This window comes from Canariomyces notabilis (assembly GCF_033297395.1).
Source record: "Canariomyces notabilis strain CBS 508.74 unplaced genomic scaffold N656scaffold_2, whole genome shotgun sequence".
In the NCBI taxonomy this organism is placed as follows: domain Eukaryota; kingdom Fungi; phylum Ascomycota; class Sordariomycetes; order Sordariales; family Chaetomiaceae; genus Canariomyces; species Canariomyces notabilis.
Genome location: NW_027041824.1, coordinates 2,647,939 through 2,668,816, shown reverse-complemented (window position 1 = coordinate 2,668,816; position 20,878 = coordinate 2,647,939). Strand labels below are relative to the sequence as shown.

Here is a 20,878-nt window from a genome sequence, read left to right as displayed (position 1 = left end):
AAGCCATGGTCGGAAATCCCAACCCTAGTGCCAGGAGAAAGAGACAGGGGGGTGATACTGCAAAGAGGCCTGATAGTGCCCGCTACCATCCCCGCACTGATGCCAATTGTGGGCCAATTAGTGCCTCTATTGGCGGCACGCCGCCCCACACTGCAACAACACCACCTTAAAGACCTATGTAGTGAACGTGGATGGGCTTTGATGAATCGTGTTAAGCTCTTCATTCACGTTGGTCTTATTAGATCGGGATTCCCTCAGCAAAGGAAGTGACTCTGAAACCTCTTGCATAACTAATCCAAGATTGGTTGGCTACGAGACCAATACCTGCAGCATTTCATCACAACTCACAGCAAGCTGCATTTCGAAAACGGCCAGTTGGGCTGATCGTGAAAGCTCGACTTTTCCGATTGCGTCGCCAACCATCGACGTTCACGTTCCCACGTGCTCACGTTCAACACTCAGAGATTTGGCCAAGATGACCATCGACACACATATCACCGATCCCTCCCTCGCTGCCGTCCTCGAAACGTCCAGAGCAGCACGAGAGCAAGCCCAAGAGCTTGTTGATCTCGTTGCCCGAGTTATCGACGATGCCACCAATGGCGCCGCTCGCTCCGAAACGCTGATTGAGGTATCGAAGCAGCAGAAGCTTCTGAATACCAATCTCGCCCACCTACGCGGACTTCACCGCGCAGCACACTTTCGGGCCCGCGAGACCAAGAGTCAGACGGCTGAGGCACGACACGAGGTGGATGTGCTGCATTTGCAGCTACAGAACCTGTACTACGAGCAGAGACATCTAGAGGGCGAGATATCGGCGTGCGAGTCTTTCGAGTGCGTCTCCCTTTTTTTCACTTCATTCACTCCTCCAAGCAGAGATGGAATCGACGAATGCTGACAAAACTACGCCCGCTCTTCAGTCACACATATCAGCTTCTGCCGCTGATTCCGGTCGAGGAGTTCCTTGAACAACACCCCGAACATGCCCAGGATGACGAGAATTCGTTGATGGTGGCAAGGATCAACCACGAGCGGAAGGAGCGCGAGGCCTTGGAGCAGCAGCGGCTCGAGCTGCAGAAGCGAAAGCAGAAGCTCATTGCCGAGAACAAGAAGCGAAGGGATGACTTGGCAAATCTGGACAAAGATCTGGAGAAGTTTATCGACGTGGGTTGCCGCGCTTGCTACGTTAGACATGATTTCGCTAATCCCGTGGAAAAATAGGCCGCAAAACCTATCCAGAAGATATTCGAGAAGGTGGTCTGAGAAATGCCAGCTGTGGCCCTTCCAGGGTCACTTCTTCACCCTGCTTGGGGTTTCCGGCTTGCACAAATGCCGACGATGGCTATATGAGATGCGAACCCACCCCAAGCTCTGAGGCGGTCCAGGAGCGTCCCGAACTAAAACTCATCATCATAGACGACAACTGCGAATGCAACCACCATCGAGGCGAGCTTATCCCCGATTTCAGCCTTTGACTGACTGCTGTCAAAGCCACAACGTCCGGTTGGGGTCGATCTCTTGGAAAGTCCTGCACTCAGCCCAAGCGTCCTTCCAAGGAGCGACCGGGCAGGCAGCTCTTTCTATAGCGCATCAGCGCCGATTTATGGAGGAGCTAAAGGCCAAGATGAGGTAATTGCTATGTGCAGTCCCGCTTGAGGGTTGGAGATGCAGGCCAGATCATCCTTCTGAAATGTCCGTTTCCGGATAGCCCCAGCATAGTCCAGGCCTAGTATGGAGACACTTTCCGGTTGTGATAGATGAGACTCACTCAGAGACCGCCGAGCTTGTCAGGGGTTGCAGGATTCAATGATGAAGCTGTGCCATTCTTCGTTTCGTTGATAGATTACATTACAACAACATCGCGGTTAGAAGCAGAGATGTAACGACCGCATCGCAGTCCTACCCTATGGCTTCCGCGCTACCACCACGCCGCAGCTTGGGTCCTTGACGAAGTCATCCCAGAATTCTGGATCTTCCTTCACCGCCTCTGTGTCCTTGGGGTCAATGACCGCGAAATCGACAAGTCCAAGGCGACGAGGAATATCGTCGATACGCAAATAGGTCGATTCCATCGAAGTGGCCTCAAAGGAAAAAGGCGGTTGGACACGGCAGTCGACCATGTACTTGACTCCGCCGGGGATCTTCTCGATGTGCGTAAGGCAGAGGCCATACTTGGCCGAACTCGCGCTCATGTGCTCAGCATACACATTCAGCGACCGGATTCCGAGGAACCTGCCCCCGGGTCTCAAATAGGAAACAATGTTGGCCCACATGCCCTCGAGATCGGCCAGGCTCGTGGCGTGGTCAAACAGCCAGTTGGCCATGACAATGTCGTACCCGTCCGCCCGGAGACCGTCGCCACCATCGGCGGCCGTAACCTGCTGGGTGGCCAGTGGGCGCGTCACGTCGGCCTCGAACCACCGGATGCGGCCCTGCCGGCCAAGCCGTGCCTCGGTCTCTCGGCCCACGCGCAGCATCTCGGCAGAGATGTCGACAACGTCGACGACCGCGGCGCCGGCCTCCACGGCGCGCCGCGCGGGGCCGCCGTTGCCGCCGCCCAGGTCGAGAATGGTGAGGCCGCTGCAGTCTCCCAGAGCTAGGTCGACCAGTTGGGCCTCTAGCTTGGAGAAGGGGACTTCTCCTTCGAGCGAGGCATACTTCGGCGCGAAGGTGTTGTATTGTGTTTTCGGGACGGTGGCCATCTTGGTGGTGGTACTACTTGTACTATCTCCCTTGCCGGTGATGGTGTAGTGTAATTGGCTTTTTTTGGAAAGTGGTTTTGCTGGTATGGATTGTGGTATGATGATGACTCCGAGAGCACCATCGATGCTTAGGGCATGGTATTAGTACTCTACTTTATGAACCCCGCTCGATTGTAAAGATCGAGGTTGGACAAGAAAGGAGAGGGGTTGTCGTTCTGGTGTGGCATCTTGTGTGGTAACACCGAATACTGTATGCATGCGTCTAATGATGTCTGGTACCTTGGTATGTCTTGATCCGTGACTCGCCACAGAGTGCCTGTTGGATCAAGGTGAGGTAGTCCTTGCCTGACGGAGAGTTATCCGAAAACATATAGGTTTATGTTGCGCCAGCGGATTGAGATGGTACACAATACCTACCAACATAAGGTAGGAGTGACTACCCCTGAATGCCGCAAGTACTTGCTCAACCTGCAGTCCGGCTAGCTACCATAGCTAAGGTACCTTACCTGTATAACTGGCCGGGTTTGATTATCCAACAGACGTCGAGGGATCACTTCTCGTAACCAGCTCGTCAGTAAGCCGCTCGCCCAGAGCTGAAATCCCTGATCAAGTCCGATCCCAGAATGTGGTGTTGCTCAGAGAAGTTCAGTTGGATAGCCACCCCGTTTGCTCTTGTCAGGGTGCACATAGGTAATGCTTTAGGATATGATGTACCTCGGGTTGTTCTGGAAACTTAGCACCAGAATTCTACCTATTTGCTGTCCCCTCACGTGTAGAGCGTAATGGGACTGCTACCAGGTAAAGCCGGCTGCAGTGTAATGGTGTTCAGGCATAGTGTTGTTACAGGCTAAGTCGAGTTTATCACAGCCATAGCACTACCGGGGAGAACGCATCATTAAGAAAGATCGGCATTTATATTATATACATCATCACTGGAGGGGCTATTGAGTACAAGTACCGGCGGAGAGCCATCCGCCTGATGGGGGAGATGTTGAGCCCACTCGGGGCTGCTTAGCTTGGTTCACATATAGAGACAATGGGAATTCCACGTCGTCTTTTTCTCCTTGTTGGCTTTACGCCAACTGTCCGGGCTGCAATCCACAACCTATTTGTCGGGAACCTGTACACGCCGGCATCGATCCACGCACTTGAATTCAACGATGAGACGGAGGAACTCAAGCTGGTGCGGACACAGCCGACCGATTCATCACATGCCTGGATTGCCTTCGATGTCAGTTCTAGAAGCGTCGACCTGCTCAGTTCAGATTCCGTAGCGGCACCATTGACAGTATCCTAACTTCTCTTTAGCACGCCAAAAAGAATATCTACGCCGCGTCTCTCAATGAAGCTCGGATAGCCAGTTACCGCGTGGCGAACCCTACCACGCTAGAGCTCACCAAGAGTATCCCCGCAACCGGTGCTTGCCTCAACAAGACGAGCGCCTTCATTGAGGGCATGTCCAGCGAGCCGTACTATGCGTTCTCAGCCTCATGGCCCGCACCCGACGCCTGCGGAATGGCGTTCTCCGTGGACAGCAACGGTGGGCTGGCTTCTGTGGTCGACTCGTGGGCCTACGCCAACGAGTCTGGGGTCCATGGTCTCGCGCTGACCAGGCGCAACGGGAAGCAGCTGATATATTCGGCCGACACCTCGGCCGACCTAGTTTGGATCCACCAGGTCGTCCGGTCAAACGGGAGCGTGAGCGAAGTAGGCAGGTTCCCAATGCCATACGGGGGAATGAACCCTCGACATCTCATCGTCCACCCCGGCGGGAAATATCTCTACGCCGTCATGGAAGCGGACAATAGCATCACGCAGTTTGATTTGGATGTCGAGACTGGCTTGATCATGCAAGACAGCCTCAGGGTCATGCTCATACCTATCGGTACGCGTGAGATTCTGTCGCAGGAGCTGCACGTCAAACGCTGGTAACCACTGACCTCCATCTCTGCAGAAGCGGACACCACACTCTACTGGTCTGCCGACGTCCAGCTCTCTCTTTCCGGGCGCTACCTGTGGGCTACCGCACGGGGTCGCAACGCAACAGAGACTGGCTTCATTTCCGTCTACCTCCTCGGCGACGACGGGCGCATTTTGAGGAGGATGCTTCGTGTCCCGACGACGGGGGGCGGGGGTACCAACCACATAAGCCCCGCCTTCTGGAGCGACGAGTATGCAGCGATGACTGACTTTGGACAAGGCTATGTCCAGATCTTCAAACTGGACGGCCCGCGGGATTCGAGGGACGGGACAGAGTACACGACGGCGCGTCCCGTGGCCAAGGTTGACATTGCCGATGGGGGTTGTTGTGCCAACGCCATCTGGTATAGCTGAGCCGTTGGTTGGATTGCAATCGATGGACGACAGGTGAGGTCGGATCTAGAAGCGAAGCTGGATAAAAACACCAAAGTCGTCACTATGAGTTGCAAACCTATGTACGTACAGTCAGCCATGTCCCCTTTACTGGGCCAAGAATCTACTCAGCATCTGACGTAGCAATGGTAGCATGCAATCCCGTGGACGCGTGAGCAGGACACGCAACCTTTTGGCGGAGCAGTTAACGACTGTCTCTAGGCAGCAATGTCTGTTTCAATATCTCCCTTCCATTTCTTCTCATTCGGCTGACGCTAGTCATGTGTTGGCAATGTAGTAGCGAGCACGGTGTAGTAGTGCCTTGGATGGTGGCTCAAGAACCGATAACTGTGTAAGAGCCGGACTCGATACCGGATAAGCGTTCAGATGACATGTGCCCAAGCAGCATATGAAGTTACCAAGCAGTGCTGGACGGCAGTCCCACGGCATGAAGCATGCAAGGAGCCGTTCAAAAATCAAGATGATTCACCATCGTCACCGTCGAAGTGAACGTTGTCAGACCTCGGACACGCAGCCACAAGTCCCACAGGAAATCCCTAGACTGGTATCCGTATTCCAGTTGGGCTGAAGCCATCGCCAAGTATTGGCGGGTGGCTAATATGTGGCACCAGTGGACCCTGTAGCGAACAAGTTCGGTACGGATACGTTTGGACGACGGATCGCGTTTTCCCACGGTCTCTGCGAACGCCCCGATTGCCCGACCAAACAACCCTATCAGGGCCTCAAAGCCTTCTGGGCACAAATGACATTGGTTAGAAGAAAAGAAAAGGTGGAAAAGGAGCCAACCCCAAAGAGCTGCTTGGGATCTGGTCAAAGATGCGGGTAAAAAGAGAGAGAAGGGGCTGGCCAATGAAAACTCTGCGAAGTTTAACGTTTGATGAGATAGGCGCAGCGTGCAGCTGTGCCGAGCCTTTCATGATATGCGGGGCGGGGGGTGTGAGGCCTCCTTAGGCTACCTGCATTGGGAAATTACAACCCTCGGCCCTATCCGCAACCTAGGTGATGAGGTGACGAACCGTGATTTAAAATTTGGCAGTCATCTAGATGGAAAGCAGGCGTAAGAGGGCATCCGTACAGAATCACTTAGCTCCAGACTCAGCAGCATGCAGTTATCTCCAATCTCCATCGCTAAACAGTCAGAGAGAGCTAATGCTGAGCTAGCTCAAGGCTGAGCAGGTCTCCAAGCCACAATTTCCAGGTTGTGCCCCAGACGCAAAGTTACGCGGATACGCTCACTGTTGGTAGTTAAGCTTAGTGTACGGAGTAAGGTGGTTACGATCCAGCCACTAGCGTCGTACCCTCCGCATCCAATGGCTGGTTGAGGGTCCTTGCGAACCTGGGCGAACTTGACAGAGAGAGGGGCAAGCGCTCATCATTAATCTCCCCAGCGTGGCATCGATCCACAGTCCAAACTGGGCTGGGATGGTCAAAGCTCGAGACAAAATTCTCGAGGGCCTGAGGATGGGAGGATGATACTGTACGGTAACGGAGTATCCGTATTTCAATACAGTGAAAAAAATAGGTACTTTCATCACGGTGCTCCGTAGATTGCGGCTTCCTAGTGTTTGGTACCTTGCAATACGCAAGATATCTCCCGTCCTCTTCAGTGCACTGGGTATGGGTATTGTTGCCCAAGAACAGCCCACAGCAGCCACCAGGAGTAACCCAGAAGCGTGTGACCTGGTTAGGAAGATGCGGGTCATTGAAGCTTCAAACATCGAGCCCCACAAATTACATGTGAGATGTCGATTTAATTGGCAGCTTGGGCTGACCCAGGTGTGGGTCTTCCCGCCGAAGGGGAGATGCCGTACAGCCGGTTGAGCAGCTTGAAACTCACAACACATCGCCGTTGCGGCGTTGAAAGGAAATCGGCATAAGGGGCGTGCTGTTGGGCCGGCTTCAGCGGCCTCGAAACAACATGTATGTACAAGTATAGTACAGTACAGTATCGTGAGTCGTGTGGTACCAGGTACTGTACCTTAGATATGGACCGCGGCACATACCAATCTTTGGTGGAGCTTGCCTTTCCGTGCGTGTCTTGACGACGCTCTTTGGTTGGCGAGTGAGACTGGGTCGACAGTAGGTGCCTCATCCGTGCTAGTGTAGCTCAGGTATATCACAGTAGCAAAGTCAGACCGTAACAGACGCTCGGTGCTTGGCAGCACCAACCGACCAAACGACTTCCATACAGCATGGCAACGCGATGCCTCAGCTGCTGGTGATGGCAGGGTCGAATCACATCCCTATCAGCAAAGAAAGTGCTGATGAGCGGCAACTGCAGCAATCATGTGCGGCGATGGTAGAACAGGGGAACATTGAACATCAATGTCTCCATTCCCCCGCGATTCCACGTTCCCGACGTACCAGCCACACCTGCGCCTGCCTGACTTCCATCTGCTCACCGATCTTCGTCAAACTTGCCGAGTACATACCTTAGGACCCTTTGTGTTAGAACACTGCCAGGTTGTGATTTATAACTCCATACCCTACGCGAGTACTGTATTGATTCGGGTCCTTCCATGCCTACAACCCGGAAGGTAAGATATTTAGGACTTGGCTGGCAAATGCGGCTCATTCAGTTCTTTCCAACCACGCCTAGTAGCAATGGATAGCAATAGCAGACGGAAACCTTAGGGCCGCGAAGGGCGGCGAAATGGAATCATATACCTTGAGCACCAGAGGTAAGGTACATTCAATACAATTTTAACCCTGTTTCTGCCCAGGAAACGCCGCCCAGAACCGTATGCTTTGCCGCGTCCGCCGCGTCGACCCTGCCTTGGCCTCTTGTGAGAATTTTTTCTTGCCGAAAAGCCACAAGTGCCAAGGGAAATTGACTTTCAAGGAGACTTCAACTAATCTCACGCTTCTGGACCGAACCCCTGAGTCCCTGACCCTGGCCTTGCACATCCAGCTAGCAGCACCCCAGCAGGCCACTCAGTTGCTGGCAATTGACTGGTAACCTACGTTACTGTAGGTTAGGAGACGCTGCAGGCATTCCCTCTTCCCTTATTAGGTATTACCTGTTCCGCGGGTTTCATCGTCGTAATGTTGGTCAGTGAAGTTACTGTATTGTACTGTACTGTACCTTGAATGAGGTACAGTACATACCTTAGGAACCTTACTTACCTTACCTACCTTACACACCTGCCTTCAGCCTTCAGCACGTTCCCCCTGGCGGCCCGGTCCCTCTGCATCCAACGCCTGTAATTACTGTACCCGCCTAGCGGGCTATCATTCCACCCTAAATTTTCCCACCCATCTTGTTTCCCTTTTTCCATCCCTTCTCTCTCAGTCCCTCCTTCCTACCCTCCTACTCGACAGCTTGCGCCCGTGGACTTGTGGAAGAGCAACGTCGAGTGCAATACGGCTCGCGACCCTTTCAGCCTGTCCACAAGGGCTCCTCCACTCTCCCAACCTCCCGCGTCTCCCTCGAGTTTGGTCAACACGCCATTCCCTACCGCTGGCTCTCGTTCAATCTGCCAGCGACGCCAATCTACAGGGGAATAGCACCTTCCGGTCTCTTTGACGTCAATTCACGGTACAAAACAGAGTTTTCGGTCTCTATTGCTGCCCGCTACAATGTCAATCTTTGCTTGGTGCAGTCGGCGCGCCGGAGGGCTGGCTATGCTGGCCACGGTAGCGCTCTCATACTGGGTTATCTCGAGTGAATTGGAAGCGCAAAGACATAGTTTCAAGTATCAGTCCAGCGACGGACAAGGTGCCTCCGCTTACGACCCGCGGGGTCGCGGCATCTGGGTCAAGCTCTTCTCCTACTATTGCCTACTGATTCACTTCCTGGTCTTCATCTTCCCCCTTCGCTCCTGCTGGGCCGTCTTCACCATCACGAGAAGCCTACGAAAAGCTGCGCGCAGCAGAGCTCTGAGGGACATCAAGTTTGGCCACCGCCGCCGTGGCTCGTCAACGTCGCTGTCAAGTTCCGAGACGCTCACCTCATCCAAAGATCTGAGCTCCAGCTCGAGCAGCGAAGCCGGCGACCTGGACACCGATGGATTTGCCGATGGCGACATTGCTCCCGATCGCGTCATCCATGCAATTGTCATTCCCAACTACAAGGAGGAAACCGACACATTGAGGGAAACGCTTGAGGTCCTGGCGTCGCACCCTCAGGCCCGCAACACCTACGATGTGAGTAATTTTTCATTCACTCTGCCAGCCCAGCCGGCAGAGACCTGCGGCTATGGGCAGCGACAGGTCGCGCAGAGCTACGAAGTAGAGCATGATTTTCGGCGGTGGCCTGAGTTTTGGCTCTTCTTTGCGATGCCCGATAGATTGGCTCAGGCTGACCAGCATGAATCAGATTTACCTTGCGATGGAGCAGCGCGAACACAATGCGGAGATAAAGGCTACGCGACTCACGAACGAATTCTCCAAGAAGTTTCGCTCAATCAGCTTCACTGTGCACCCGTCTGACATCCCCGGAGAACTGGCTGGGAAGGGTAGCAACATGGCGTGGGCGGCAAGAAAGCTCAGCGAGAAATACACGCTTGCGCAGCGAAAGGACGTGATTGTCACGGGTATTGATGGTAGGTACACGACTGGACGGCTGAGACCCTGTACTCTGTTGGGCTTATGCACGTCACGATTCGCTAACCAAACTTACTCAATGCAGCCGATAGCCATCTCTCGACCAATTATTTCGCCTTGGTGACCACCATGCATATGGCCTACCCCGAAACAGCCACTACGACGCTGTACTCGGCACCCATTATTTTCGATCGCAATGCCCACAATGTGCCCGCAATCGTTCGCGTTGCCGATGTCTTGTGGTCCGCCGCCGGCATGTCTGGGCTCTACAAGGGTTCGAGCATCGCCCCCCCAACGTCTGTCTACTCTGTGCCCCTGGAGCTTGTCGATCGCGTCGGCGGTTGGGATTGCGATTCCGAGGCAATCGGCGAGGACTTGCACATGTATCTCAAGTGCTTCTTCGCTCTCAATGGAAACCTAACCACACGCACCGTCTTGAGTCCAGTTAGCCAGAGCAACGTCACGGGCGGCGGACGCGGCAAGGGGATCGCAGGCATCATTGCCGACGTGCGCGCGCGGTACAAACAGGCTCTTAGGCACATGTGGGGCGCTCTGGATACCGGCTATGCGCTTCGCAAGGTTGTCGAGGTCTGGAAAGAGAGGAAGCACACGTCGAGGGCGTTCCGACCCCTCCACACGTCGCTGTAAGTTCTGTGCTCGGTCGGACCTAGGGTAGTGATGGGGGGCTGACCGGATCCAGAAATGACGCATCCGATAACTACGTGCCTCAGTCTCAGATTGACGGTGCAGATCCCGAGGCTATCCCCGAGAGCGGCATCTTTTCCGACGTTGTGACCGACACGCTGAAAGATCTCGACTACGAGCGCATTGTCATCCTGTTCCACCGCCTTTTCGAAGCCCACTTCCTGCCCGTCCAAATGACCATCCTCGTGATCGCTTCGACCCTCTACATCTGGGTTACTGAAGGCACTGCCGATGTTTTCGGAGTGGCGTGGATTTACGGTGTCTGCAATGTCCTCCGGACTGCCGGATTCATGGAAGTCGCATTGTACCTCTTCCTTTACGAAAGCTTCCACAGCATATGCGTTGAGTCGCGAGAGAAGGAAATGGGTGACGCAGGACTCTTGAAGGGCATGCACTTCTCGCGCAGAGAGGTCAAGACCAACTTCATCGACTATGTCATGGTGCCCCTGGTTGCGCCCATTTTCGGTGCGATACCCTGCGCGCAGGCACAAATATGCCATTTCTGGACGATGGATTTGGTATACACAGTCAGCAAAAAGGTCACGCGCCGGCGAGCAAAGTCCGTGACAGCAGACGCTTTGGTATAGAGGCGCGCATTTTGTTGGCCCTTTTTGGCCGCTTAGATTCTCAGCACCCTACTTTTATGCGCCCTTTGCTTCTTTCTTGGGGACTCGCTGTCGCTCCCTTCGACAACGACGAATTTTTTCGACACAGAGCTCCCGCCAGCTCAGCGCACCATCCTCCGGGCGCCAACCCGTTCTTCACTTCTTGGGAAATCTTTGTCATTACAGACCTCGGACGGGCGACTGGTCCATATCCCCGCCGTTGTTGAGCCTTTGTTCTTTATAAAGACGGGTTTGTGGGGCACACGTGTGTAAATCAAAGAGGACATGATGTTGATATGCATGGCATGGCATCGGCATTTGGCATCTAGATATGGGGGCTCGAGTTTTTTTTTTTTCCCTTGCTTTGCTACTGTTTTGGGCTTGGCCGGAGTTCTCGGAGCAGAGGAGACGAGACATTATACCGCAGGGGAGGGGCATCTAGCATGGAACTGATATCCCGCCTTTGCTGGCACCATTCGCTTACAGACAACTAGGAGGAAAAGACATGAGAAACGAGACAACAGGCTGGAGAGAGGGACCAGAGGCGACCTAGCTCAGGGGCCCGAACCAAATGGAACTGGGCACCGGCACACTAATAAGAGAAAGAGAAGGCTCGCTCGGAAATGAAAGGGTTTGGTCGAAGAATTTCTATGGACAGCCAAGCGCTCTCCTTGTTTCCCCGTCTGAGAAGGCTAGACTCAGCGGGGAACAAGAAGGACATAACGACAAACAAATGACGCTGGGACTGGGGAATCAGCCTTTTATTCTTGAGCGCGGTTGGCTGGCGCGCTGGATCGACTTGAGACCCCATGATGGGGGTTAATGGGAATCGTAATACTCTCTAGCCCCTAATATCTAATCTTAACATGTAAATACTGAGAGGAGTATGAGGATAGCACTAGGAGAAGGGGAGGACGAGCGAGCAGTCGGGGAGGGGGAAGGAAGGAGGGGAAGAAGTCGCAAGCTGTTGCCGCAGAACAGCTGTGGCGCAGGCGACACAATGACAGAAGTTACACTACGGTCCCTGAATTGCTGTATTCGCTTGACCAAGACGTTTTCAGTGCCGGCTCCATTCATAAGCCTGCCTTTCAGCTTCCGAGTTCCGACCTACATACCTTAGGTATGTGCTTGGTACTGTATTGTGTGCTGCGCAGTATCCCAGGTGACCCTTAGCAACCATGACGACGCCAGTTGCCGCAGGACGGGAATCATGGACTTGGGTTGGGAGCCGTTCCAGACCAGACGCAAAAAGCCTATCTACCCGACTCCGGCTGTGGCACCAGATGAGGGATGCGAGGCTGTGGCGGAGCGCTTCAAGCATTAGGCTTGGTCGGATTGCACTTGCCTTGAATCCCTAGATCGACTGCAATGGGAGCAAACGTATGGTTGTCTTGTCCAGCTTGACAGAGGGCTCTCTAAATAATAGATGGCGCATGCCAGTTCTACAATCTTTGTGTCTTGCGCGTAGGATAAGGGTCTAGAAGGATCACACATTACACAGTAGATAGGCAATGGTGCGGTTAGGCTAGGTTTAGGTTGTCTGGTGTTGGCCTGGCATGGTTTCGGGTAGACTATTTCTGTGCCACTGCCTCTCAACTCGACGTTATCCTGGAATGATGAGATTGGGGATTGCGCACCTCCTGTGGCTCGGCGACACGTTGGACTTGGCACAGTAAACGTCAACGCTCGGCAAGGGAACGGGGATGCATCGATTGATACGGAGGTAGGCACAGTAAGTGCGTTACCGGTAGTACATTACCTACAGTAGATGAGTTGATGTGGACTGCCGTTAGGAACTCATGCACGCCTTGCATCACATTGTAGACCGATCGGAAATTCAGAACCTCTCAATTCCTCTGCAGCCGGGCTGCTTTGGGAGCCTTAAATGCAGGAACACCCAACGGCGCGGCATGGGCGCACACGGATCGTGAAACAGGGCAGTGTACTCACTATATGTACATTTCCGCATCTGTTGTTTGAGTGCGCTGCCTGTCCAGAGTTGTCCGTACGGTTATTAACCAATTTGAACAAGAAGGGAACGACTTAGGGGATGAAGCAAACAGACTTGCATCTGTAAGGTAATCCGATCTGTTAGTATGGCTAGACGCAGTCTTCTCCTGGTAGGATGATCCATGGATGCTCTGCCCACACCCGAGACACAAATGGTTCAACAAAGAAGCCATCTAACGGTACCAACCAATGGCACAATGCTCTTTGACTCCGTCGAGTTTCGTCCGCTTCGTGGAGCCTGGTGGCTTGTGACTACCGAGAGGGCTCGGAAGTTGATCAAAACTCAACCAATCAAGGCGAAGCCGGTTCAGAGCCCGGCCCTCTAGACAATGTCCGGGCGCTGGGTATAGGCCGTTCGGCCCTGTTAGGCATGTGTTACGGTCCGGCCCCCTTCGGCAGCCTCGCGTTGACTCCATGACGATGTGGTGTTCATAAAAAGAGGCACTGCAGTTCGAAGGGCTCAGGTCTTCCTCTCAATGTAGCGTTCAGTCCACTTCACACCCTCAAGACAATTCAGGATGAGTGTCACCGATTCCCGAAGTACGATACGCATCGGCGTCTTCATCCCGGCTGATGCACAGGTCCTAGACACGGCCTGCGTGGACATTCTTGGATGCATGAGCTACGAGTATCTCTCATTGATGAAAGATATAATTCCTGCTCCTATCCTCGCGCTGGCCCCGAGCATGCAAATATCATGTACGTACCTTACCAGATCTACCATAGTTTAGCAGGCATCGTTTGTGGCCTCGACGACTTCAGGGGTTACTGTTGCTAACCAGGTCCCTTCCAACCTTTTCTCGGGAAAAAAGACATCTCTACCGTGCAACCCGGCCAGCCCATCCCACTGACCTCATCGATGCGTGTCGCGTGCACTCACCATCTCTCCGACGCGGCGGTGCAGCCCGGTCAGCTCGACATCGTCTTGGTTCCCGGGCCGGACCCGGCGACCAAGTTCAAGGACAAGACCGTAACCGACTGGCTGGCTGCGCATGCCACGCGGGCCGAGACAGACATCCTGTGCGTGTGCACGGGCATCTACCTGTGCGGCGCGGCCGGCCTGCTGAAGGAAGGGAGGAGAGCGTGCGGGCCGAGAGGGCTGCAAGACGACCTCAAGAAACTGTACCCGGGTGTTGCGTGGGTGGGCGATGACCTAAGATGGGTGAAGGATGGGAATTTTTGGAGCAGCGGTGAGCATCCTTTCCATCTATCCCATGACTCTCTCTTGCGGAAAAAGCAGGGTGAAAGAAGAATGGGGTAGCCTTAAGAGTGAAGTTTGAAGTTTGGCACTGACTGTGAGAGAAAAAGGCGGGATCACCAACGGGAATGATTTGGTTTCGGCGTATGCCCGGCAGAGCGGCCGCATCCCAGGGCCGGTAGCCGAGTTTGCTCTGGTCATGACCGAGACCGGGGACAGGCCGCAGAGGTACGAGACGGGAAAGGCAGCCATGACCCTTAACGTCGTATGGCAGGTCTTGAAGGCTTTATTCATGGGCGTCGGGAGGAGAAAGGCCGATTGATGGGTGGTTGGGGCTCTAGGATGTTAAGTCGGGAAACCTACGGTACTGTGTAGTGGTCCTAGTGGAGGAGGTGAGGATTTGAGGGTAGGACCAGCCAAGCCAATTGTCCATTGCCAGCTTATTTGCTTGGGCTGACTGGCACAACTAAGAAATTCAAGCTCTTATATTTGCAAACCACAATGGCTAGGTCACGTAAATGTGGCGCCTGGTGTTGCGGTGTAGGGAGACAGCCGAGTTCTGATGTTGATGTGTGGCCAAGGGCCCACTTGGTTGGCCGGGAAGCGTAGAGCGATAAGTCTTATCGACCAGGAAGTGTGGGGTTGCTTCGATTTTTTCTGGCAGTGAAGGGTCGTCTTGGCTAAACTTTTTTTATGGACCTGACTTCGATCGACCTGCATCCAGATTCTTCACCTCTTCCCTTTTCCACTTCGCCCGTTTCTTCTGAGGACTGCCTGGAAATTTGGGAAGCGTGCATTTCTACTCCTACGGTATCTTTTTCAAAGCAGTTACCGTAGCATCTGCTTCATTCTTGGTCCAATACTTATCCATCTCCCAAAAGCATCTCGATCTTCATTCACCATGTCTGCGCTTCTGCCTGTGGCCGTCTACGGCCTGGAAGTTCCCCCGGGGGAGATCATAGTCCCCGCTGAAATTGAGTTCCCCGCGACGGTACGTTCGGCTTGCTGCCTTGCTTGTGCAATGCGCCCTCTCGTGCGCTAACGACTTTGTTTCAGATCCGCATCACCATGGCCGCTCTGGACCCCACCGCTGAGCCCGAGACCGATGGACAAGGGAATGTCCCTTCAATTCCTCGGTCGACCTTGAAGATCATCAAGGCGACTGGTGACTCTGGTGATGACGACGAGGATTATCTCGAGTCGCTTCTCGGCGGCGGTGATGATGATGAGGAGGAGGAGTCCGATGAAGATGACGAGGAGGTCAACGGCGGTCCCAGCGATCCCTCAAAGTCCAAGAAGGCTCGCCGTGAGGCTGCTATCAAGAAGCTGCTCGAGGCAACCAAGGAGGAGTCGGATGATGAAATGAAGGATGCCGACGCGAAACCAAACGGCGCTAAGAGCAACAAGGGCAAGGGCAAGGCTAGCGACGAGGATGACGAAGAGAGTGACGAGGAGGGTGATGCTTTGGACTATACCACGGAGGACTACGTTGTGTGCACCCTTGACACTGAGCGCGTACGTACACCCTTTGGCCCACGCCTGACTAGGCCTCAATTACATGCGACTGACCCAAGCCACAGAATTATCAGCAACCCCTCGACATCACGATTGGCGAGGGAGAAAAGGTGTTTTTCAGCGTTAAGGGAACACATACGGTCTATCTCACTGGCAATTATGTCCTACCCGATGGCGAGGACGAGTCCGACGAGGACGAGGAGGATGATGATGACGAATACGATCTCCATCCCGGGATTGATGACATGGCCGATGAGGATTCTGACGAGATGAGCGACGAGTTGGATGAGATTGACGGCGTGACTCGGATTAAGGAGATCGATACCGATGAGGAGGAGGAGGAGGCTCCCAAGCTGGTCGACACCAAGAAAGGAAAGAACAAGCGGCCCGCCGAGGACGAAGCTGAGGGCCTCGACGAAATGATGTCGAAAGACGAGAAGAAGCTCAGTAAGAAGCAGCAAAAGAAGCTGAAGAACAATCAGGGTGAGGCCGTCGCAACCGAAGCGAAGGGCAAGGACTCACCTGCAACCGCCAAGGGCGATAAGAAGGTCCAATTCGCTAAGAATTTGGAGCAGGGCCCAACTGGCCCCGCCAAAGACAAGGCCGACAAGGATGAGAAGTCGGACAAAAAGGCCACCCTCGGCGTCAAGGTGGTCCAGGGCGTTACCATTGACGACCGCAAGATTGGCACCGGCCGCACTGTCAAGTCCGGTGACAAAGTTGGCATGCGCTACATTGGCAAACTTCAAAACGGCAAGGTGTTTGATTGTAAGTGGCAATAGCAGATTTTTTTTTTTTTTTTTTTTTTTTCATTCTGAAAAAGCGGATATGAGCTGACCCAAGACAACGCAGCCAACAAGAAGGGCACGCCGTTCACCTTCAAGGTCGGCAAGGGCGAGGTTATTAAGGGCTGGGATATCGGCATTGTGGGCATGTCGGTTGGCGGAGAGCGCCGGTTGACCATCCCGGCACACCTTGCCTACGGAAGCCGTTCCATGCCCGGGATCCCGGCGAACAGCACACTGATCTTCGACGTCAAGTTGCTTGAGATCAAGTAAACGTGTTATGCGCCGCGGAGCACTTGTCACTTTTCATGGGCTAGGTTGGGTCTGCCAGATCCCTGCTAAGCGCGGCGTCGGTCTCCAAAGAGGGATATATGTACTCTTTCACTGTTTGTATCTTCCCATTCCCTCCCTGAACTGGCCCCAGGTATTCCAGGGGGGTACTTAATTTCCTCAGATATGGCTCTGGATTTCGGTTGCTTCTGCAGCGAGCTATTATGGAAGCACCATGGAGACCTCTGACCTGCAGGCGGTCTGCGAAGAGCTCCGTCGTCTGGGGGGAGCGGACGTTGTCAAACGGGATGACGAGGTTTGCATCGCATATGGGTTGGTGAACAAAAAAATCTCCTGGCCGGTTTTCATCTTCTCTTTTACCATGTCTGTTTCTGTACTCTCTCCATAGGCGCAATGATATATTTGCAGTTTCCATCATCGGATTCGACTCCCGCTGCGAGCAGCCTAATGTAAGCCATGTACTGTACTCGTTGCCCTGGCCTTGTTAGGACCTTCGAAGTCCATCGCCCTTGACTAAAGCATGGCTAGAGGCAATGCGCTCTTGCATCTCTCCCGCGCCGTGCCTTCCTGGAAACCCGTCAGCCGTCGCGCAAGGGAGTGGAAGGAACATAGGTGGCAGGCAGCCAAGGATTATCCAAAATATGCCTGTGGCTTGACTTCTAGCCTTGGACTTTGCGCTGAGGCCATCATCTTTCCATCTCCAGAGGGTTGCTTTCGCACCCGTCTCGCCCGCCAGTCTATTGATCCGGTTCTCGTTCTCTAGGCGGTCGAGTACCAGGTAGCCAACCAGCAAGGCCGCAGTCTCGTTTCATCTATCATTCCATGGATAAGCCTCCTCGACATGAAGTGGCGTGTTATACATAGTCCCAGTCACCCCGACCCCATCTCTTCGGGGTGCGAGCAGAGGCCGGACGGCAATTCCAGCAGCCCATCTTCTGCGCCTACCGAGGCCAGCTCTGGCCCCTTCTCAAAGTGTCGCCGTAGACTCAGAGTCATATCAGCATTCAAGGCGTTGACTAGCGGTGCGTATGACCCACGACAGCCGTTGCTGCGAATACTTTATTGACTTGGCTTGCCAGCATCCAAGAAGCACTCTGCAGCACCACAGCCTAACACAGCGCCCGAGGTGCATAGGTCCAGGTCGTTGGTTTGGGCCAGCAAAAGCAAGATCTCCACAACTATATCCGGAGTCTCGATGGAGCCGACGGTCATCTTGAGGGCGCAGCCCAAAAGCCGGCACTCGTTGAAGCAGACGTTCCAGGCCGCCGAGACTCAGTTGGATGCCTCAGATATGACAAGTTCAAACACGGTTTCTAGCAAGACTAGCACTCACAAGGGAAGTTCTGGTAGGGAAATCAAAGACTCCACGGGCAAGATCACGCAAAACTCTGTGCTCGAGGGTAAAGACCGCGCTACGTGCCCTCGGGAACCAGGCTGCCGCATACGCGGCGGTCAGCAGGACTCCATGACAAGCAAGCGTCGCGGTCAGAAAGCCAATAGTCGAAATATCTCTCATGGTTCTCCAGGGGGTACTCTCGCAACGATCGAGGAAGCGGCCTTTGCCCAGCCCTGTCCCAGCATCGCCACTGTCGAGCGGGTCGCAGCAACCAAAATCTACCTCGAGACTCATTTTGAGCAACTGCTTGCCGCCGGGCCGTCTCCACGTCAAATCCGACAGCAACTATTTGAGATCCAGCTGTTCAACCGCAGCCGAGCCGGAGGCGTGACCTTAAGCACCGCCGAGATTCAAGCAGAGCGTTCCTTGCTGCATCGGCTTGAGAGCGAGCATCTGCGAGAACTGCGGGTCATTAAGACGAAGAGCTGGAGGGCTCTCCGCGCAACTCATAGCGCAGACAAACCGTGTTTGGCGGACGAGTATGAGACAATAAAGATACTCGGAAAGGGGAGTTTTGGGGTAGTAAAACTGGTAAGGGACAGGGCGAGGCGACAGGTCTATGCCATGAAGGTGATCAAGAAAAGCAACACGTTGAGGACGAGTCAGGAGGGCCACTTGCGGGCCGAGAGAGACTTTCTGGTGGCTAGCGAGGGGTCGAAGTGGTAAGCTGCTGTCCCCATATCCCGCAATCGAACCCGCGCGAGCTGACTACCTATGCTAGGATCGTGCCACTCGTCGCCAGCTTTCAGGACCTTTCCAATCTATACCTGGTCATGGAATATATGCCCGGAGGGGACTTCCTGGCGCTGTTGGTTCGCGAGAACACCTTACATGAGACGATTGCGCGCTTCTACATCGCCGAGATTATCATGTGTGTTGAAGCTATACACTCACTCAAATGGATTCACCGGGACATCAAGCCAGACAATTTTCTCATTTCAGCGTCTGGTCACCTCAAGATCAGCGACTTCGGTCTGGCATTTGATGGGCATTGGTCACACGACATGGCCTACTACAACAGCCATCGATACAGCCTACTGTATAAGTTGGGCATCAACATCGAAGGTGATGAACGGGACCAGGCCGAGCGGCTGGACACGCTGGCAGCCACGCAACTGCCAAGCGGCATCATGACTGGCATCGAGAAGCACGGCTAGGAGGACCTTCCAAACGGCGAGTCGCTGCTAAGCTGGCGCAGGCGCTGCGGAAACCGTTCCTCTGCCATGAGCGTGGTGGGAACAAGCCAGTATATGGCGCCTGAGGTGATCGAAGGGCGAAAGTACGACGCTCGGTGCGACTAGTGGAGTGTTGGCGTCATCTTATACGAATGTCTCTACGGGTTTACACCGTTCATGTCCGACGAGAGTCGGCAGCGGACCAAAAAGAACATCCTGCATCATCGTGAGACGTTTGGCTTCCCGGCGCGCCCTGCGGTCTCTCGTCGTTGCCAGCACTTGATAGCCTCGTTGATCACAGACAAGGAGTACCGTCTCTGCTCCAAGCGGTATTGCATGAAGGATCTTGCTTCAACTACGCTTTCTGGCTCGCCCAGCACATCACAGACTACCTCTAGCCCCAAATCGGAGAGTTGCGGGATCCGCGATTTTGCTGGCCGTTTCGTCTTTCCTTACGACGCCGAGGACATCAAGGCACACAAGTGGTTCCGCCACGTCCCCTAGGAGAGACTACACGAATTGGAACCGCCGCACGTACCCAGGCTTTATTCCGTTGACGATACGCACTATTTTGGAGAGGAGTCGGTCAGCGACTGGGATGAGAGCAACCAGGATGAAGAAGGACGAGAAGACAACGTTCTGGTGCCGGAGCTAGAACCTCAATGTGGGCAGCAATGGGAGTCACGTCCACAGTCTCAGCTGAACTCAGGGGTAGAGGTGATATCTAGCCCTCATCTGGTGGCAGACCACCACCCCACGGCCCATCCATACCAGCCGTCTTTTACGCAAGGCCAAATTCAACATTTTGATGGCATAGTAGTCACCAATCCCCTCATGATGTTTCCCACGCCACCTCTTTTGCAGCCTCCAGCAGCAGTGGGCCTTGCTCCTTTTCCACCTCCCCTCTCCCGCAAGCAAATGAGCATACTCCGCTCCCTCCGGCTTACGCTCCAGGAGGTAGCCTACGCGGCCATTGCCACGCCAATGGATGCGGACCGCTTACGCGTTCTGGATACTTACATCGAGCAGCAACTGCCCGGGACGACGGTGGTCGAGCGCGCGAGACTTCGTGAGTTCGTTGCGAGGTTCGGGCGGCGTGAGCGCAAGCGGCCGCGGGACCGGCTACTACGGGACGAACGGACCCGGACAATTGCCATGGATATCAGGAAGCGGACGGCATTTTTGGGATACGAGTGGCGGCGGATGAGTATCGGCACGGTGGGTCAAGAACGAAGTGCGCCAGGGACGAACGATGGTCAGGGCGGGGCCAGAAGCCGGAATGAGAATGCAAGGGAGGGTGTCGCGAGCGGTGTGTATGCCGCGGCATACCAGGTCGGACAGTTTCAGGCTCCAGAAGCGCATGACCAAGGACACCAATGTATCAATGGCGTGGGGGTTCTGCAATGTTGGGGCCAGGATGTTTCTGCTTTGAGGGCTTTACACCGGGGTCAATGGAGTCTGCGGTGAACAACTGGGCTGCGCATTTGTGCAGGCAGAATGGTAAGGTGAGACACGAGACTGATGTTTGACGGGCTGCTGAAGGAGACGAGCCCGCGTTGATGGCGCGTGTAGTTAGTA

At 54.3% G+C, this 20,878-nt stretch overlaps 9 protein-coding genes across 9 annotated transcripts; 8 read left to right on the top strand and 1 right to left on the bottom strand.

Annotated features, from left to right (window-relative positions):
• Positions 1 to 350: 350 nt before the first annotated feature.
• On the top strand, positions 351 to 1,346 carry N656DRAFT_282268 (uncharacterized protein). Its single transcript, XM_064809110.1, has 3 exons — positions 351 to 834; positions 921 to 1,164; positions 1,222 to 1,346. Exons 1-3 carry the CDS (start codon positions 476 to 478, stop codon positions 1,261 to 1,263), a joined length of 645 nt encoding a protein of 214 aa, XP_064674471.1. The 5' UTR covers positions 351 to 475; the 3' UTR covers positions 1,264 to 1,346.
• Positions 1,347 to 1,513: 167 nt separating this feature from the next.
• On the bottom strand, positions 1,514 to 3,122 carry N656DRAFT_775286 (S-adenosyl-L-methionine-dependent methyltransferase). The gene has a single exon (XM_064814419.1). It carries the CDS (start codon positions 2,700 to 2,702, stop codon positions 1,905 to 1,907), a length of 798 nt encoding a protein of 265 aa, XP_064674470.1. The 5' UTR covers positions 2,703 to 3,122; the 3' UTR covers positions 1,514 to 1,904.
• Positions 3,123 to 3,738: 616 nt separating this feature from the next.
• On the top strand, positions 3,739 to 5,036 carry N656DRAFT_746397 (3-carboxy-cis,cis-mucoante lactonizing enzyme; the record flags this gene model as incomplete). Its single annotated transcript, XM_064812926.1, has 3 exons — positions 3,739 to 3,933; positions 4,011 to 4,593; positions 4,657 to 5,036. The coding sequence occupies 3 exons, from the start codon at positions 3,739 to 3,741 to the stop codon at positions 5,034 to 5,036; spliced, it is 1,158 nt and encodes a 385-aa protein (XP_064674469.1).
• A 3,432-nt stretch (positions 5,037 to 8,468) lies between these two features.
• On the top strand, positions 8,469 to 11,011 carry N656DRAFT_282098 (uncharacterized protein). Its single transcript, XM_064809108.1, has 4 exons — positions 8,469 to 9,221; positions 9,394 to 9,619; positions 9,706 to 10,264; positions 10,321 to 11,011. Exons 1-4 carry the CDS (start codon positions 8,655 to 8,657, stop codon positions 10,910 to 10,912), a joined length of 1,944 nt encoding a protein of 647 aa, XP_064674468.1. The 5' UTR covers positions 8,469 to 8,654; the 3' UTR covers positions 10,913 to 11,011.
• A 2,351-nt stretch (positions 11,012 to 13,362) lies between these two features.
• Positions 13,363 to 14,554, top strand: N656DRAFT_282183 (uncharacterized protein). The gene is made up of 3 exons (XM_064809109.1): positions 13,363 to 13,639; positions 13,753 to 14,130; positions 14,249 to 14,554. Exons 1-3 carry the CDS (start codon positions 13,459 to 13,461, stop codon positions 14,458 to 14,460), a joined length of 771 nt encoding a protein of 256 aa, XP_064674467.1. The 5' UTR covers positions 13,363 to 13,458; the 3' UTR covers positions 14,461 to 14,554.
• Positions 14,555 to 14,808: 254 nt separating this feature from the next.
• Positions 14,809 to 17,145, top strand: N656DRAFT_842281 (uncharacterized protein). Its single transcript, XM_064819029.1, has 4 exons — positions 14,809 to 15,129; positions 15,195 to 15,653; positions 15,719 to 16,421; positions 16,506 to 17,145. Exons 1-4 carry the CDS (start codon positions 15,040 to 15,042, stop codon positions 16,709 to 16,711), a joined length of 1,458 nt encoding a protein of 485 aa, XP_064674466.1. The 5' UTR covers positions 14,809 to 15,039; the 3' UTR covers positions 16,712 to 17,145.
• A 779-nt stretch (positions 17,146 to 17,924) lies between these two features.
• N656DRAFT_842280 (kinase-like protein) lies at positions 17,925 to 19,282 on the top strand (the record flags this gene model as incomplete). The annotated part of the gene is made up of 2 exons (XM_064819028.1): positions 17,925 to 18,787; positions 18,847 to 19,282. The coding sequence occupies 2 exons, from the start codon at positions 17,925 to 17,927 to the stop codon at positions 19,280 to 19,282; spliced, it is 1,299 nt and encodes a 432-aa protein (XP_064674465.1).
• Positions 19,283 to 19,477: 195 nt separating this feature from the next.
• On the top strand, positions 19,478 to 19,804 carry N656DRAFT_795148 (uncharacterized protein; the record flags this gene model as incomplete). The annotated part of the gene is made up of 1 exon (XM_064817385.1): positions 19,478 to 19,804. One exon carries the CDS (start codon positions 19,478 to 19,480, stop codon positions 19,802 to 19,804), a length of 327 nt encoding a protein of 108 aa, XP_064674464.1.
• Positions 19,805 to 20,350: 546 nt separating this feature from the next.
• Positions 20,351 to 20,845, top strand: N656DRAFT_775281 (uncharacterized protein). Its single transcript, XM_064814418.1, has one exon. It carries the CDS (start codon positions 20,456 to 20,458, stop codon positions 20,765 to 20,767), a length of 312 nt encoding a protein of 103 aa, XP_064674463.1. The 5' UTR covers positions 20,351 to 20,455; the 3' UTR covers positions 20,768 to 20,845.
• Positions 20,846 to 20,878: the final 33 nt, after the last annotated feature.